The sequence below is a fragment of the Rhinoraja longicauda genome, chromosome 20 (genome assembly GCF_053455715.1).
Source record: "Rhinoraja longicauda isolate Sanriku21f chromosome 20, sRhiLon1.1, whole genome shotgun sequence".
In the NCBI taxonomy this organism is placed as follows: domain Eukaryota; kingdom Metazoa; phylum Chordata; class Chondrichthyes; order Rajiformes; family Arhynchobatidae; genus Rhinoraja; species Rhinoraja longicauda.
In genome coordinates this window covers 16,005,919-16,023,043 of record NC_135972.1, presented here as the reverse complement: position 1 = coordinate 16,023,043, position 17,125 = coordinate 16,005,919, and the positions used below count along the sequence as shown (strand labels likewise).

The following is a 17,125-nucleotide window of genomic DNA, read 5'->3' as shown; positions in this document are numbered from 1 at the left end:
GTAACAGAGTCAAAGCTGCAGGTCAATTGGATCTGAGGTAAGGTTATTCGGACTTTACCTGACTTTATCTTGCATTAAACGTTATTCCCGTTATCTTGTATCTGTACACTGTGGATGGCTCTCGATTGTAATCATGTAGTGTTAGCGTTTGAGGCCCTCTGAGGGGGTGCTGTGAACTGTTTATGTATGTGCTGTTATGTTTGTGTGCCATTGTATGTTCGTTTCTTAGTACCTGAACTGATGTACAGCACTTTGGTCAACGTGGGTTGTTTTTAAATGTGCTATACAAATAAAATTGACTTGACTTGACATGTATAGTCTTTCCGCTGACTGGGCAGCAAGCAACAAAAAGCTTTTCACTGTACTTCAGTACACGTGACAATAAACTAAATTAAACCAAACTATTTCTCTTTCCACAGATGCTGCCTGACCCGCTGAGAAGCTCCGGCATTTTGTTTTTATTTCGGATTTCCAGCACTTTGATTTTGTACAAGTTATCCGAAGTTCACCTGTATGCTCTTGGTAAATAATCCCTCAAGCAGCCAAACCAAGCCGAGGGGACAATCTTACCTGGTAATTAATCTGATGTCCATCTGGTGTCAATGGATAAAAGTCCTGAGAGAAAAGATAAATATCATTGTCGATAAATGATCATTTTGACCATTGGGCAAAATATTTTAGATGAAGTGACTCAGCTCTCAATTTTGAAGTTATCAATTAACAATATTGGTGTTCTGATTAATGCAATGGGATCAAGTTATGATCCAACGTCCACCCCTCCATTCTACCCCCTCAACACATGACTGATATCCCAGCTTCATCCCCAGGGCCATAGCTGCCATGAACCGGTCCTGCTGAGCCGGATGGTCACATCGCACAGTGATCCGGAACAGATCTACTTGCACTTTATTCTGTTTTAAAACTGTTACAATTTGTTTCATTGGGTTGTTTAAATTAATACTGACTAGCTAATTAAATGATTGCATCGTATGGGAGGTGCATTCCCAATCTCGTTGTACCCCTGTACAATGACAATAAAGATATATTGTATTGTATTGGAGATTCTGCCTCTTACTAGGATAATCAGGTCAACCAAGCCAACAAAAAGCTTTTCAATGTACCTTGGTACACATGCCAATAAACTACACTAAACTGAAGTTGGTTGCGAACCATTTGTAACCATAACAACCGTGGCTAATGGCAAAAGTCCAATCAAGGGCCGAAAGTCGTGAACCTTTCACAGAGGACGTCCTCGTCATATTTCTTTCAACTGAAGTCGGGAGGGAATCTATTATTCTCCCACCGTCATCACCAGAATATCAATGCAGAGTGGTCCCTTACCTCCTGCAGCCGGTCAATGTACTTGCGGCATGTCTCCAGGTCACAGTCTCCGTGGATGACGATAATTCCCAGTGGTATGGCTAAAGAAGGAAAGAAACAGCGTGCGTAAGAAGGAACGGAAAAGATGCTGGTTTAAATCGAAGATGGACCCAAAATGCTGGAGTAACTCAGCAGGACAGGCAGCCTGTCTGGAGAGAAGGAATCACATTTCGGGTTGAGACCCTTCTTCTAAATGAAGAAACAGCGTGTGCTTAGTTACATCCCCTGGATCACTTAGACTCTGGGAAGAGATGAATGTTTCACAAAGGAAATGTACATTGTCATAAAACAACCCTTGCTGGAGTAACAGATCATGTGGCAAAATCAAGGAGTACTTTCCTGTTGCCCCTGGCTCCTTGGCATTGATCCATTCATTCATAGTCCAATGGTAGTAAGTTGTCACCCAGTCATCACTGTTTAACTAAGAAAGCAACCTCTGTAATTTAATACAACCAGCAAGCAGAGGCAGTCTCTGTATATTAATCACCGGTTTACACTGTTATTGCTATTCAGCCAGATCAAAGAAACTGCATAGAGGTATCATTCTGGAATACATCAAGGAATGTATTTTAAAGCGATTACTATTTTTAAAGAAAGTTTTATAGCATTGCCTTATTTCATGGATGAACAGATACCGGGGATATCCACATGCATATGAGCAAATATCAGAAGGTAAAAATATCTCAAAACTGGTACAGTGAAGATTCACTGACAGGTTGGTGAGTTTCTTCTATCAGGAAAGATTAAATAGACTGGGTCATAGTTCTCCAAAGGTCAGGCGAACTGATTGAAAACCAGAACATTCTTACAAGGCTCAACAAGGTAAGTATTCTGCTGGCTGCGGAGCCTAGAAACAGGGGTTACTCAGAATAAAGGGTGGCTGTTTATAACTGAGAAGAGGAGAAACGCCGGGACTCAGAGGGTGATGAGAACCTTTGGAATTCTCCATCCTGTTGACACAAAGCATTGAATTCCTCCAAAACAGATTTGTGAAGATGAAGGGAATTGAGGGGCAGAGAGATAATGGTGGAAAATAGCACTGGGATACAATATCTCAGCCGTGAGGCTGATCTGTGAGGAATGGTGGAGCAGGCTCAAGGGAATGGATGGCTTACTCCTGCTCCTATTTCTTATGAAACACTGGAGGATGATATTGGATGAGATGATGAACCGGTGTTCCAGTGTTGCTGGAGGTTAGGGTTGCTCTGCCCACCGAGTTCGTTTGCAACCGCCCAGAGTGTATCAGGTACTACTCACACGTCTCCTGCAGCCTGTGCTTGGTGTACTGCATGCTCTCGTAATCCTGGAGACTGATCCTGTTCACCCGCATCCTAAGTCGGCCGGCGACAGTGTGTGGGCTGGAAAATACAATCCGTGAGAGTCTCGCAGAAAGAACGAAAGCATGTGGCCGACTACATTTCGGAAGCTCTCTATCAAGCAGCTCTCTATCAAAGGATTCTAGACAATAAAAATGGCCATGGATAATTTGGTACAGCCATTACTATATTCATTAGCCATTACTACAGCCATTACTATAGCCATTACTACATTACACAAATTTTGGTACAGCCATTACTATATTCACCCCAGAAAATAAAATTAATTTTCAATCATATAACATTAAAATGCAATGCAATTGTACTTAAGATAATCACTGGATTGTTGGGTGATGGGGTAGTGGGGAGGGGGCTGATGGAGACACCAGCAACTCTCCCTCTGAAACTGGGAGGACAGTAAGAGTTGTGGCACTTTGTCTGAATCTGTTTCAATCGCCACAAGTCGCTGAGGGTCACTTTCTGGGAAAAAGTCTTTGAAATGGGTCTCAAATAACATGGCTGAATAGGTGCAAAGGTGTACGTTTTCAGATTTCATTAATATAAACTATACTCAGGATATTTAAGGCCTGTTTAACTAATTTCACGAACATGAATGACAATTACAACATAATATAATTCTACATGAAGCACCATCGACTTAATTCGGCCCAAAGCAAATTCATATTGGCAAACTGGTTCAAAAATGTGTTTTTTGGAAGGCATTACCAACATTGAGCACAGGAGAAATGAATAATATATACACTTAGATTTTAAAACTTTACACAACGTTGAACTAAATGTGATGGAAGAGCAGATGAAGTATGGTACTGGCAAATAATATTAGCTTAAAATCAGTATTGCAACTCGGCTAATAGTTACTTGGTTCCTTCTATTAGCAAATAGTAATCATCGATGAGATGTGTTTTTATACATAATGTTCATAATCCTAACACAAATACATTTTTGCTGCACTTGTATCCGTCACTGATACCGTTCCGGTTATGTGGAGACACACTACATAACATACGAGATGACAAATGATGAACAACTCAGGAGCAGGGTGTTCAGTCCAACTAGACCACATGTGCTCCAAACCTGTCACTTTCCTTCTTTCCTCAGTTACATCTGTCAACAGAACACTCTCTACCCTTCTTTACCGTATGCTTGTCCAGCCTCCCCTCAAAACTTGCTTATGCTTTCAGAGTTAATCGTGAGCTGTGTTGGACACTACCCCTCATCATCTCCCACACTGCTGACCCAAACCACCATTGACTCTACCTGCTGCTTTTAATTATGAAGTCAGTTGGCAATTCATTCGGTGACATCTCCCCTTTACTCTGCACTATCTCTCCCTATTCATTATCCTTCAATGGGATATCTTATCGAAGACATCTAAAAATTACATCTGTATCATCATTCATATCCACTTTTACTGAAACTCCTTCAGAATTTAATGAGGTTGGTCAAGAAAGAATTTTCTTTTTCAAATCCATGCTGACTATTCTTCTCATCATCTTCCATTCTCTCCCTCAGTATAAACAGATAGCCCGGCACATTTGGACCTTTGCTGGTGTTGGACATGCAGATATTCCAGATGGCCATTTCCAACATTCATACTAAACACATGGTCATTCCACTTTCATTCATATTCCATAAAGAAGATGAATATATTTTCATTGGGTAAACCCAGTGAGTTTAAAGGGAGTGGAGAATATACAAGCACCTGCCTCCAGCAACAAACACGAACCAGTTTTCTTTGGTAGGTCAGCAGTGGAGAGTTAGCAGCGGCAAATTCCTGGGCATTAACATCTCAGATGACCTGTCCTGGGTTCAGCACATAGATGTAATCATGAAGAAGGCTGCCGGCACCTCTACTTTGTTAGAAGTTGAAAGAGATTCAGTTTGTCTCCAAATACTTCAACACACCTCTGCAGATGCTCTGACTGATTCCATCATGGCTGGTATGGCAATTTAATACACAGGAATGCAAGAGGCTGCAGAAAACGTTGGACTCAAAAGCTTCTACCCTCTCCACTATTGAAAGCATCTATATGGGGCTCTAGCTCTACCACATGAAGGTGGCATTTATCATGACAAATCCCCACCATTCCTCTTCTCACTGTCACTGTCAGGCAGGAGGTACGGAAGCCGGAAGCACCACACCACCAAGTTCAGGATCAGCTACTTTCCCACAACCACCATTTCTCGAACCAACATGCACAACCCTAATCCGACTTCAACAATGGAACACCACAGACCACTTCTTGCAGATTAAATGGACTTGTTTTCTAATTGTGTTTTTCACTAATGCCTCGTTTTTATGCACAGATTTTTTCTTGTCCTGTGGAACTGATGTGTAATTTATGTTTTTAGTGCATTGTCTGAATGCGTGTGCCTGTCATGCTGCTGAAAGCAAGGGTTTCATTGTACCTGCACCTCAACGTACTTGTGCATCTGACAATAAACTTAAACATACCCACGTTCATCACTCCCCATATCCTGGCTCTGCATCTGGACCCATAGCCTTGATCCCAGTTCAGCCCAAACTCTGAACCCTCTGGTTCTGGCCACCCCCCCCCCCACCCCCCCCTCACATTCCCGATTACTGAGTGAGTGAGATGCTGGACTATCAGGATTCCATAAAATCGGATTGCGGATGACGGGACTTTTGTCTCTTTCAGGCCTTTCTTCTGCCTGGATTACCGTACCATTCCCTGGTGCCTGGCGTACCCTGGTATGTGAGTATGTGTGTGCAACTATCAACAAAGAGGACAGAATGGAGCAGAGAAGACGACATGAGGTGAGGATGGAAAGTAGCAGAGAGAGAGAGGATCATTACTTACAGCGTGAAGCTATCAGGGGGAGCAGAGACACGCCGGAGATCAGCGTGCTGCACCTTGTGGATACTGTGCGGACCAGCAAGTCCCACCAGCACATGTCAAGCGCAACATGGATCAGTGAGGAGAGAGAAACACACCACATTTAGACTGAGAAGAAACCAGTGGAAAGTCAATCATTTCCATCCACAGCATCAGAAAACAGTGTAACGGTGTAAAAACAAAGATCAAACCAAGGGGAGAAGGGAGGGTTTATACCAAGAAAAACTAAAACGATTCATCAGGTGAGGATTCCACAGGTTTGGGAAGAGCACTGTTTTACTTGAAATGGCCCTCTCAATGGAAACAAACTGAGCAGGTATAACACCTGCAATGTTTCCATTCCCATTAGTTTCTGATGGGTCGATCAAGTTGGAATTAATGCTATGTTCTTTTTCAAATCTTTTCTCTGCAGAAAACACTGAATAGACATCGGCTTACGTTTGTTGCTTTCCCAAATGACCATTCTTTGCTCCCGAGGCTCAACTATAACAGTCAAGTGTGGCCTGATCCTGATCTGGGCTTGGGGCACTGGGTGGTTCTTACATGTTTGGAGCCTGCCATTCCCCACTCCACAGTGGGGTCTTCACTGAACTTCCCACATTTTGGCTCCATTGCTTACTGTTACAAAGTAAGCAATGGGTTGCATCACTCTGCCTTGTATCATGCGTCTGACACCAGGAAGGTTGAATCGTTTCGTCACTGATGCAAAGGGGAGTTTCATCTGAAGCCAGTTAAAGGCATTCAACAAAGCCACAGTCACTAAACTGTGACTTTGGGGAAAATATGGGCAAAGGTTTAAGGAAGTAGCCAAGCTTTGGACTGCCCAGGACAGGTCTAATGCCAGTGAAGGTAGATACAAAATGCTGGAGTAACTCAGCGGGACTGGCAGCATCTCTGGAGAGAAGGAATGGCAGTGATATTATGGTCAAGTGTTCATCAAGTGAAGCATGAGGAGGGCTCATATTTTACCAGATTTGTACAAGTGGGGCTTTCATTCATAGAGGTTGGAAGACTACTGCTCTGTGGGGTCATTTACTTCTTCTAATGTTTAGAAAATCATGGAGACAGATGCACGGACTGTTTTCCTGGTGGATGAAGGTCTATCCTGCGAGCACAAATGAACAAAAGTCCACTTTCCATCTAGATTCACTGACCATGCTCTATGTCAGAGGCATTCAGCAGCATGAGGTTGAGAATATCTGTACATATTATCCTCTCTGCATCTGCCAATGTTCTGCTACCACCACCTCAATGTGGCTCAACAGCTTACTGCTGTAAGCAAGGCTTCATTGTGCGTGGGAACCTTGTCAACAACAATATGAGGTGGAAATGTTTGAGCGGGCTCCAGTCATCCACAACTTCAAAAAACAGACCGACATTTACAAGACACAAGGTATCACTGAAGTCTGAAGAAAGGTCTCGACCCGAAACGTCACCCATTCCTTCTCTCCTGAGATGCTGCCTGACCCGCTGAGTTACTCCAGCATTTTGTAATACCTTCGATTTGTACCAGTATCTGCAGTTATTTTCCTTTACAAGACACAATCTTTCTGTGAAGGTATGTTGGGTGTCCCTGAATATGGTCCTCCTTATCCTTTCCTACTTCTGCTGGCAAATGAATAGATCAAAAGTTACTTAATCTGTGGTATAAACTTTCTTCATCAGGGGGTGATGTTAGCTTCTTCTCAGTGCACCCTGAGCCATTCCAGAGAGCAGTAAGCTATTGAAACATAGTGCAGGCAATTGATTATCACTCAGTCCACTTCCCCAAGGATCTTGAGATTAAAATCACCCAGCCTGGCTCTTCTAATTTCTTGTTATTCTAAAAGAAAACCTTCATCTAATTTTTTTAACAAATTATTAAAACTATTTCAATTCTGATAGAAGAGCATCATTTTCAAGAATCATTGTCCCCATGATTGTCTGAACATTAAAAGAATGAACATTGAAAGCAGAATGAAAATAACTAAAATGGCCCCCAGAGCAGTGGTTTTCCTGCCTCCATGAATGAAAGTCCCACTTGTCCCACTGAAAAGCGCTCATAGAAACATAGAAAATAGGTGCAGGAGGAGGCCATTCGGCCCTTCGAGCTCATTCATATTTCAGGCACGTCCAGTGAGTTGTTTGTATTTAATTCTCAGGTGTCCTTTCAACTCTTTTCAAGTCTCTTCCCCTATTATGTCAGTGTCTACAGTCTTCCTTATTATTAGTTTCTTAGCAAAACCGTACTTCTTTAGCCGATCCTTACTCAGCTTTGTGTAATTGAATATTACATTGTAGAGACATCTTTATGAACTTATTTGGTTTTCTATATGACCAGCCACCTTGGCTATATAAATCACAACTACTTTGCTGACTTTGAATATATATTTGTTTTCTATATTTGCGATCTTGTTCTGATTTTCCACTTTCGATTCTACGTTCTCTATTGTGAGGGTTAGCAATTTTAATCGGCCTCCAAAAAAACTGGCGTGAATTGCAGGTTTCGTTGGCTCCAGGAGCTGTGTAAAATGTCCCTCTGCTTTCCATGGTGGGTATGAAAAGGCACAATTCGCAATGGGGACAGCGCGGCCTCGGAAGTGAGCAGGAAGGAAAGCACTCACTCGTTCAGCAGCGGCATGGAGGTCCGCCGCTTGCACTTCTGCACCATGTTGGCCTGGTTCCTCAGCGAGATGCGGATGACCGATGGACTCAGTCGGCAGGGTTCTCCGTCCACCTGCATGGGGATGGTCTTGTAGGTGGTGAGGATCACCTCTCGGCACTGATGCAGCCGCTCCCCATGGCCTCCAACCTGAAGGGCGGCCTGCATTAGACAAAGCTCAAGGGTTACTGCGGCCTCCACGTTTGGCGATATGCCCTCCTCTGAACATCTGAGGTGACAGCTCCAAACCGCCACCTTCCACAGTCTCCCGAAACATCGACATCAACACGAGGAGTGATTACCTCCGGGACTTTTAGTGGAGTTGCTTTCGACAACACCAAATAGCACCTCAGAAACAATTTATGGTGGACTCGAGGAAAGTGATCAATTTCAGAAATCTGATCAGCAAATAAGGAAAAATGAAATAAATCTATTATTTTCTGCCGTCACCCATTGTATGGGTTAGTGATTTGTATACGATAATTGGGAAGAACAGGTAGATTCGGACCTGTGACTCCCAAGGATGTCCACCAGTGAGGACTTCCTCAGGTCATGTCTGGTCCTGCCATAGACAATCCAACAGCGTTTGGCCATCTCAACAAGACTGCATGATTTACATCAGTTGGGAAGATGGTGAACAGGACGAACAGGGAAAGATCCTAAGCAAATCCTTAGTTTCAACTTAAATGTCTCAAGTCTCAAAACAGACAGATTTCGAAATTTAAAAAAACATTCTGACAGGGGTTTGGTGCAGATGCTAAGAGAAGGAAACATTTACAGCCAGTTGCAGTTTCTTGATGAGAAGATTTTGAGGGCACAGTGGGATAGTGGTAGAGTTGCTGCTTCCAGCAGAGCACTAGAGACCCAGGTTCAATCCTGAGTATGGGTGTTGTCTGTACCGTTTGCATATTCTCCCCGTGACCACGTGGGTTTTCTCTGGGTGCCGCGGTTTCCTCCTGCACTACAAAGATGTCCAGGTTTGTAGGTTAATTGGCTTAGGTAAAATTGTGACTTGTTCCTAGTGTATAGGATAGTGCTAGTATATGGGGTGATCAAAGGTTGGCACAGGCTGAATGGGCCTAAGGGCTTGTTTCCGCACCGTATCTCCAAAGTCTAAAGTCGGACATTTAGGACTGAGACGAGGAGAAATTTCTTCATTTAGTTCTCCACAGGATACTGTGGAGGTTGAATCACTGAGTATATTTAAGAACGGCAGATCTTTGGAATCAAAGGGATCAGAGACTCAGTTGAGAGAGCCAAACTGAGGTGAAGGATTAGCTGTGATATTGAATGACGTGGCACGATTGTGGAGACACCTCTGATCCAGTTTCTCATGTTGTGTTTGGTGAGTACACACAAGAACCCTGAACCCACAAACCACCAAGTGCTGGTGAAGTTCAACAGGTAGTAACACTGGACTCGATAGAGGATCATAGAGGAACTGATCTTAACGCCAAGCAATTCAAGATTACAAAAAATAGGATCAGGAGTAGGCCACTAGGCCTCTCAAGCATGCCCCATCATTCAACATGATCATGGCAGATCTAACCTGGTCTCCTCTTCTAAGCCCTTCATGCCCCCTCAGGTCGCTCTCCAAATATTTATCTATTTCCACATTAAATATATCTGATGATCTGGCCTCCACAATCCTTGGGGGTAGAAATCCCAGTGATTTACTAGTCTGAGAAGAAACATCCACATAAAGACCCATCCTATATATTGTGGCTGTATCCCCTTGTTTCTTAACTCACCCTATCGGGGAAACATCTCAGACGTTTATACGTTCATAAGTGATAGGAGCAGAATTAGGCCATTCGGCCCATCAAGTCTACTCCGCCATTCAATCGTGGCTAATCTATTTCTCCCTCCTAACTCCATTCTCCTGCCTTCTCCCCATAACCCCTGACACCCGTACGAATCAAGAATCTATCTATCTCTGCCTTAAAAATATCCACTGACTTGGCCTTCACAGCGTTCTTAACATCTGCCCTGTCCTGCCCTGTCAGGCTTCCATGGGATCTTATATGTCTGAATAATATCATAGAAACATAGAAAATAGGTGCAGGAGTAGGCCATTCGGCCCTTCGAGCAAGCACTGCCATTCAATATGATTGTGGCTGATCATCCAGAATCAGTACCCTGTCCCTGCTTTCTCCCCATATCCCTTGATTCCATTAGCCCCAAGAGTGATATCTAACTCTCTCTTGAATACATCCAATGAATTGGCCTCCACTGTCCCACAGATTCACAACTCTCTGGCTGAAAAGGTTTTTCTTCATCTCAGTCCTAAAAGTTTTTCCTCATCTCAGTCCAAACCCATTCATTGTTCTCAACACTAAACAACACGTGAAAAACATGGGAATAGGAAGGTGCGGTCTTACCAGAGACGCCATGGTAAAACCGATCACCTCAATGCAGCCGTCGTCGTGCCGCTGTGGCTCAAAGTCCCGATGATCTCCTGGGTTACCCCAAGGCATTGTGCCCGCACAATACCTGCATCAGACATACCTTCTGTCAGTAGTTGTTTTGATGAACAACAACACACAATTTCTATTTAGCTGAAGTTACATCCGTTCCACATAAAACACTGGGCAAAGAGATTCATGGAAATGATCTTCCACTGAAGGAGGAAACAAAATGTTGGATGGAGCCAACTAAGTTGCCATCCTTGACCAAAAGGACAGAAATTCTTATCATTCACTTTATCTTGGTATCGGTGACAATAATAACCCAATACCTGTACTACTATTGCCTGATCAGCACCGTGTTCCCTAGATTTTTCTACTTTTAACTGAGGCTTTCCAGCAACATAAATATCTTGCATCCAGCCCTGAACAAACATCCATCCGCAACAGCATTCAGAAAATAGCCCTCGGTCCAATTTTCCGTCGTTTAGTTCAGGAACACTGAGGTCAGTTTGCAGTTTCCAGACTAATATATTTCCACCAAGATGCAGTAAAGAACGCCACAGGAGATCCTTCTTCCCTGTGGGTATCACACTTTATAACTCCTCCCCCTTCTGTCGTGGGGTAGACTGAGAACGCCTACCCTCCACCCCCCACCCCCCCCCAATCTTTGCACATCCCCCAAGCCTTTCCACTCGTTACTTTAATTTCATGCTTCATGTATTTTGGGTATTTTGTGTTTTTATGACTGTTGGCTGATCAATTTCCCTCCTGGAATAAATAAAGTTCTATCATATCGTATCGTATTAGTGAGATCACCGCAAGCTTCATTTCTCTTTTCAAAACTGTATCTCAGGACAAATCATGCTCAATCTGACAAGCATTATTTTGTCATATTTTGGAGACTGATTTCAGTTGCTCACCTGGGAATATTGAGGAAGACGATACATTGGAATTTCAAATCCTGGATTTTGGGTGTCAAATCAGTGCCATCACACTGGGATTAAAGAGAAGCCAAGTTAATTCTTATAGAGTCTTTTAAGCATTGCATCAAAAATCTCCTACCTCTAGGAGACTGATCTACTTACAAAGAAAGCGGTATGAACATTGACTTCTCTAACTTCAGATAGTTCCTCTGTCCCTCTCTTTCCCCTCCCCCTTCCCAGTTCTCCCACTGTCTTCCTGTTTCCTACTACATCCTATCTTTGTCCCGCCCCCTCCCCTGACATCAGTCTGAAGTAGGGTCTCGACCCGAAACGTCACCCATTCCTTCTCTCCTGAGATGCTGCCTGACCCGCTGAGTTACTCCAGCATTTTGTGTCTACCTACAAAGAAAGTTAGTGCATTTACAGCAAGGTGATTGTTAGACCCATCAGATTGTACAATTAGTCTATGCATCTACTCAGAATAGATGATGGGAATTAAAATGTGTAAATAGTTTGGTTTAATCATGATTTTAAAAATATTACCCATTTCAAATATTTGAATAGATATTAAATTGATATTTATCCCATTGTAATATGGCTTTTCATGGTTCAGGAGGCAAGGAATGTATTTTCTGTTTCAGCAGAAACAATTGTTCTTGTAAAGTAGATGACAATCTTCAATTAATTTCACAACATTCATCCACCGTTCTAAAATCATGTCATAAGTCATAAGTGATAGGAGCAGAATTAGGCCATTCAGCCCATCAAGTCTACTCCGCCATTCAATCATGGCTGATCCATCTCTCCTTCCTAACCCCATTCTCCTGCCTTCCCCCCATAACCCACGACACACCCGTACTAATCAAGAATCTATTTATCTCTGATTAAAAAATGTCCATTGAAGGCCTCCACAAAAAATATCCTTTGTCGGCCTCCACAACCTTCTGAGGCAAATAATTCCACAGATTCACCACCCTCTGACTAAAGAAATACCTTCTCATCTCCTTCCTAAAAGAATTAAGAGTTATTTTATCAATATAATTCCCACAAACTGGACAAAGTCAAATAAGTGACGTGTTTTATCGGGAGGAAATGACTGCCAGAGGACACCAGAATGTTATCATTTATTACCAGGGGAATTGTAATTGAATACAACATTCAGGTGCTATGCATCAGTTAGATAAGGCATCAGTGAGTCATCTGCAGTAATCTGTACAATATTGGTCATCTTATTCAAGGATGCTAATGTTTTCGTAGAAGGACTATGTGGCTGATAACTGGAAGAGCCAGATTGTCCTATGAGAAGAGGTTGAAAAGATTAGGCTTGTAGCAAGATTTTCATCGTACCAGTACCTCACCATACTTGTGCACATGACAAGACACTCAAATGCAAGGTCTTGAGGGTGTGGAGAGGATGTTTTGTCTTGTGGGAAAATCTAGAAGTCGAGGGCTTACTGTTTAAAAATAAAGGGTCACCCACTTAAGTCCCAGATGAGATGAATATGTTACTCTCAGGAGGTTGTGTGTTTTTGGAACTCTCTTCCTCAAAGGCAATCACAGTGTCTGAATATTTTTAAGGCAGAGCGAGATACTTGATGAGCAAGGGGGTGAGAGGTCTCAGAGGCAACACTGGAATACAGAGCTGAGATTACCAATGGATCAGTCACGATCATATTATATGTTAGGGCAGTCTTGAGAAGTCAAGTGGCTCACACCTGCTCCTAGTTAAGTTACTTTTGTTAAATGGTGGCACTTCAGAGGAACCTGATTTCAGATGAACCAGAGGATGATTAAACATAAAAATATCTTGATGTTGATGGTTTTAAATAAAAGGGGGATAGGAGGAGACTTAAAAGGAGCTTAAATACCAGCAGGGATCTGTTGATCCAACTGAGCTGTTTCCTGCCATATGCATTATGTAATGTATGTTGTGTACATATATAAATGCACCCACACAAATACACACTAATCATCTGAATAATTTGTAATAATGTTCTTACACAGTGGAATAGCGGCCGTGACAGAAGCAACACTTACCACAACTCTAATGTGTTTGGATAAATCTCGAGAGCTTCTCTGCAGAAAGTCTGAAAAAGCAGTCTGCAAATATCAATGTTACAAATATCACTAAATCCATCCTGGGAAAGACTCAATGCGTGAGTATTTCTGCATTGGCTGACTCGAGAGCGATGAGGCAGTGCCAAGCCCAATTGTTATTTACTGCTGTCTGGTTATCGGCAGTCCACAATCAGTGGGACAAACCCACTTGTATCCAAAGGCAACCAGTATGAAATGTATAAAAGGGCAGGGTTACGGGAGTGGGGGAGTAGGAAGAAGGAAAAATGGAAGGACATGCGGGAAAGCAGATAATGTTGGATTTACCTGGTGCCTTTCACAGCCTCAGCATCTCCCAAGCCCCTTAATCCTTAACAATCAACGACCACTTATTGTTATATAGAAAATGACACAAACCCTACAGCAGCGAACTCTGCCCATGTATTACCCACAAAATACAAGCAGCCAGCAACAGTAAATAATGCACACCCTAAAACACTAACTCAAAACTGTATTCACGATATAACTCAGGATCTCACATCAACAGTCTGAAGAAGGGCCTCAACCCCAAAAGTCATCTATTCCTTTTCTCCAGTGATCTTGCCTGACCTGCTGAGTTACTCCAGCATTTTGTATCTATCTCGCATTAACAACACAACGTTTGATGTGTGTACAATCTACCCTCATTATCACGGACCTCTTTATAACGGATTTCCGTTATGGTGGACGGAATATCTGCAAAGTAATCAGACACCACCATCTCTTTAAAACACAGGCTGCCAGTTACGCTGTGGGAGGTCACTATTATTGACAAGCAATTGCTGGGATCGACACTTGTACAATGATACTCTATTACACAATGTAACAAACAGCCTCTAGTATCTTTAGCTTGCAATAACTAAAGTACATTTTAGGCTGTTAAAAAGAGCTTTGTATTTGAAAACAATTTGTTGTTTCACGAGTGATCGCTGGGTGGTTGGAGGAAATCATGTACTTGGTTATAGTTGACAATTGGCAATAACAAAGGCTACCTGTATTAAACTGCATTATCAACTATTCTCTGTTGTGTAAGAAAATAACTGCAGATGCTGGTACAAATCAAAGGTATTTATTCACAAAATGCTGGAGTAACTCAGCAGGTCAGGCAGCATTCTTCAGTCTGAAGAAGGGTCTCGACCCGAAACGTCACCCATTCCTTCTCTCCTGAGATGCTGCCTGACCTGCTGAGTTACTCCAGCATTTTGTGAATAAATACCTCCAACTATTCTCTGTTGCTCATTAATGACGCACTGTCATGGGATCACAAATTGTAGCTGCTGGTCAGATACCCTGAATCTTCCTTGCAAGATCTCTCTTATCACTTTGCATCTTTCACACTTGATAATGACTTACCCCAGCATAAAACATCTTGTTCCTAAATCGACTGTTAAACCGTTCTGGATTTGCTTCTGTAAAATGAGAACACAACATAGATTAGCATACAAGGCACAGGAAGTCATTAACGGTCCATTTGAACAAACAGTACCAATTAAACACAGGAGAAAAGTTAATTGACATCAAATTGATTTAAGCATAATGATAGGCTGGATCCTGCTCGTTGTTCTCTCAGGGCAAGACAACCGTGGCAACTGTAACCGAGCCATTCCTGAATGGAAAATATAGACACAAAATGCTGGAGTTACTCAGAAGGTCAAGTGGCATCTCTGGAGCAAAAGAATAGGTGAGATTTTGGGTCGGAACCGTTCAGGTTGAAACCTGGTCCCAGGACAGCAGAATTCTCTGGTGGACTCCCTGTGGTTCAGTAAGCAAGCTGTCCATAGATTTCCCAGCACCTTGGCTGGGGAAATGGCACCAACACTGTGGGCCCACTGAAGGGGAGCAACTGGTTGCTGGCAAAAGGGAAGTAGAGATTTTGGATTGCAAGCCTTCTTCAGACTGAGCACACATTCAGCTCTGACACTAATGTACAAGACCAGACAAAACACAAGTGCACAATTAACACTTCTGATAATTGTCAGATGAAGGTATGTGTTGCAACTCCAAAGCTAGTAGCTTAAATGTATGTAGTAGAGAGCAATGGGTGGTGGGAGACATCCTTTCGAGATGCCATTCAACTGAGGCAATATTTACATATTTCTGTGACGCAGGTGATGTTTTTGTATACCAGTGTATATCTATATCCACGTGCGTGCAAATGTTTCTATGTGTATGTGTGTATATGTGCATGTGTGGGTATTTATTCACAACGTGCTGGAGTAACTCAGCAGGTCAGGCAGCGTCTCAGGAGAGAAGGAATGGGTGACGTTTCGGGTCGAGACCCTTCTTCAGACTCGAATGGGTGACGTTTCGGGCCGAGACCCTTCTTTAGAGACCTGTGTATATGTGGGAATGAACTGCAGATGTTGGTTTACGCAGAAGATAGACATAAAATGCTGGAATAACTCAGTGGGACAGGCAGCATCTCTGGAGAGAAGGAATGGGTGACCAGTTTTCACAACTTACAGATCCTTATCTATATGTCTCTCACTCTCCCCTGACATCAGTCTGAAGAAGGGTCTCGACCCGAAATGTCACCCATTCCTTCTCTCCCGAGATGCTGCCTGTCCCACTGAGTTATTCCAGCATTTTGTGTGCATATGTGTACGCACGTACAGTGCAAAATACATGCACGAATGTACAGCACTTACCTCGAGACTCATGGAATTCAAGTGTCACGTGGGCATCGAAGCCCAGACTGAAGTAATTGTTAAAGACACCAAGTGGAAGCTGCGGAGAGAGAATCATTGAGTGAGTGCTGGTGGCGGAGCTGCTGGACATTGTCTACATACAGGAGCCCATGTCAGAAGCTAAGGGCCACGCCCATAGACACATACCCAGCAACCTACAAAGTATGGGTAAGCTGACCGATGTGAAGCAAAAAACACTGAAGTGACCATGCTCTCTGAGCAACTGTGTGTGATCAAGCATTGGCCAAAGGAATAAATCCCATCTTACCACATTGATCCCAAAGTTCACATTCTGTAACTCACTTTTTCTTCCTTTTAATCTCCCTCTACAACATCCCACAAGCCTTAATTGTTTCTTGATTCGTATTCTTGATTAGTACAGGTGTCAGAGTTTATGGGGCGAAGGCAGGAGAATGGGGTTAGGAAGGAGAGATAGGTCAGCCGTGATTGAATGGTGGAGTAGACTTGATGGGCCGAATGGTCCAATTCTACTCCTATCGCTTATGATCTTACAACAAAGTCGCTCAGGAGCACACAAGTGGCTGATTGTGAGTGAGCAGCAAAAACTGGGATAGGAAGGAACAGATTCAATCACGATTTAAATTATTGCCTAAGTGAGTGGCGAAACCAGTGGAGTCACTGTCTCGGAGCGCGGTGAACCAGGTTCAAATCTGTTCTCTGGTGCTGTCTGTGTAGAGTTTGCAGGTTTCCCTTTGACGCCTGAGTTTCCTCCAGGAGCTCCTCCCACAACCTAAAGACATGCCGGTTAATAGTTTAATTGGACACTGTTAAATGCT

General features: G+C 43.0%; 1 protein-coding gene across 3 annotated transcripts in view; it reads right to left on the bottom strand.

The window, feature by feature from the left end:
• dgki (diacylglycerol kinase, iota) overlaps positions 1 to 17,125 on the bottom strand; it is a 134,511-nt gene that overhangs the window by 32,103 nt on the left and 85,283 nt on the right. For 2 of the 3 annotated variants that reach the window (XM_078417001.1, XM_078417000.1), the window contains exons 15-24: positions 16,290 to 16,368; positions 14,995 to 15,050; positions 13,585 to 13,647; positions 11,545 to 11,618; positions 10,598 to 10,709; positions 8,179 to 8,378; positions 5,540 to 5,602; positions 2,638 to 2,738; positions 1,342 to 1,421; positions 571 to 615 (exon numbers count right to left, since the gene is read on the bottom strand). In XM_078417001.1, the coding sequence (XP_078273127.1) occupies positions 571 to 615; positions 1,342 to 1,421; positions 2,638 to 2,738; positions 5,540 to 5,602; positions 8,179 to 8,378; positions 10,598 to 10,709; positions 11,545 to 11,618; positions 13,585 to 13,647; positions 14,995 to 15,050; positions 16,290 to 16,368 (873 nt within the window). The remainder of the gene's footprint in view (positions 1 to 570; positions 616 to 1,341; positions 1,422 to 2,637; positions 2,739 to 5,539; positions 5,603 to 8,178; positions 8,379 to 10,597; positions 10,710 to 11,544; positions 11,619 to 13,584; positions 13,648 to 14,994; positions 15,051 to 16,289; positions 16,369 to 17,125) is intronic. The other variant, XM_078417002.1, reaches the window with a different exon arrangement.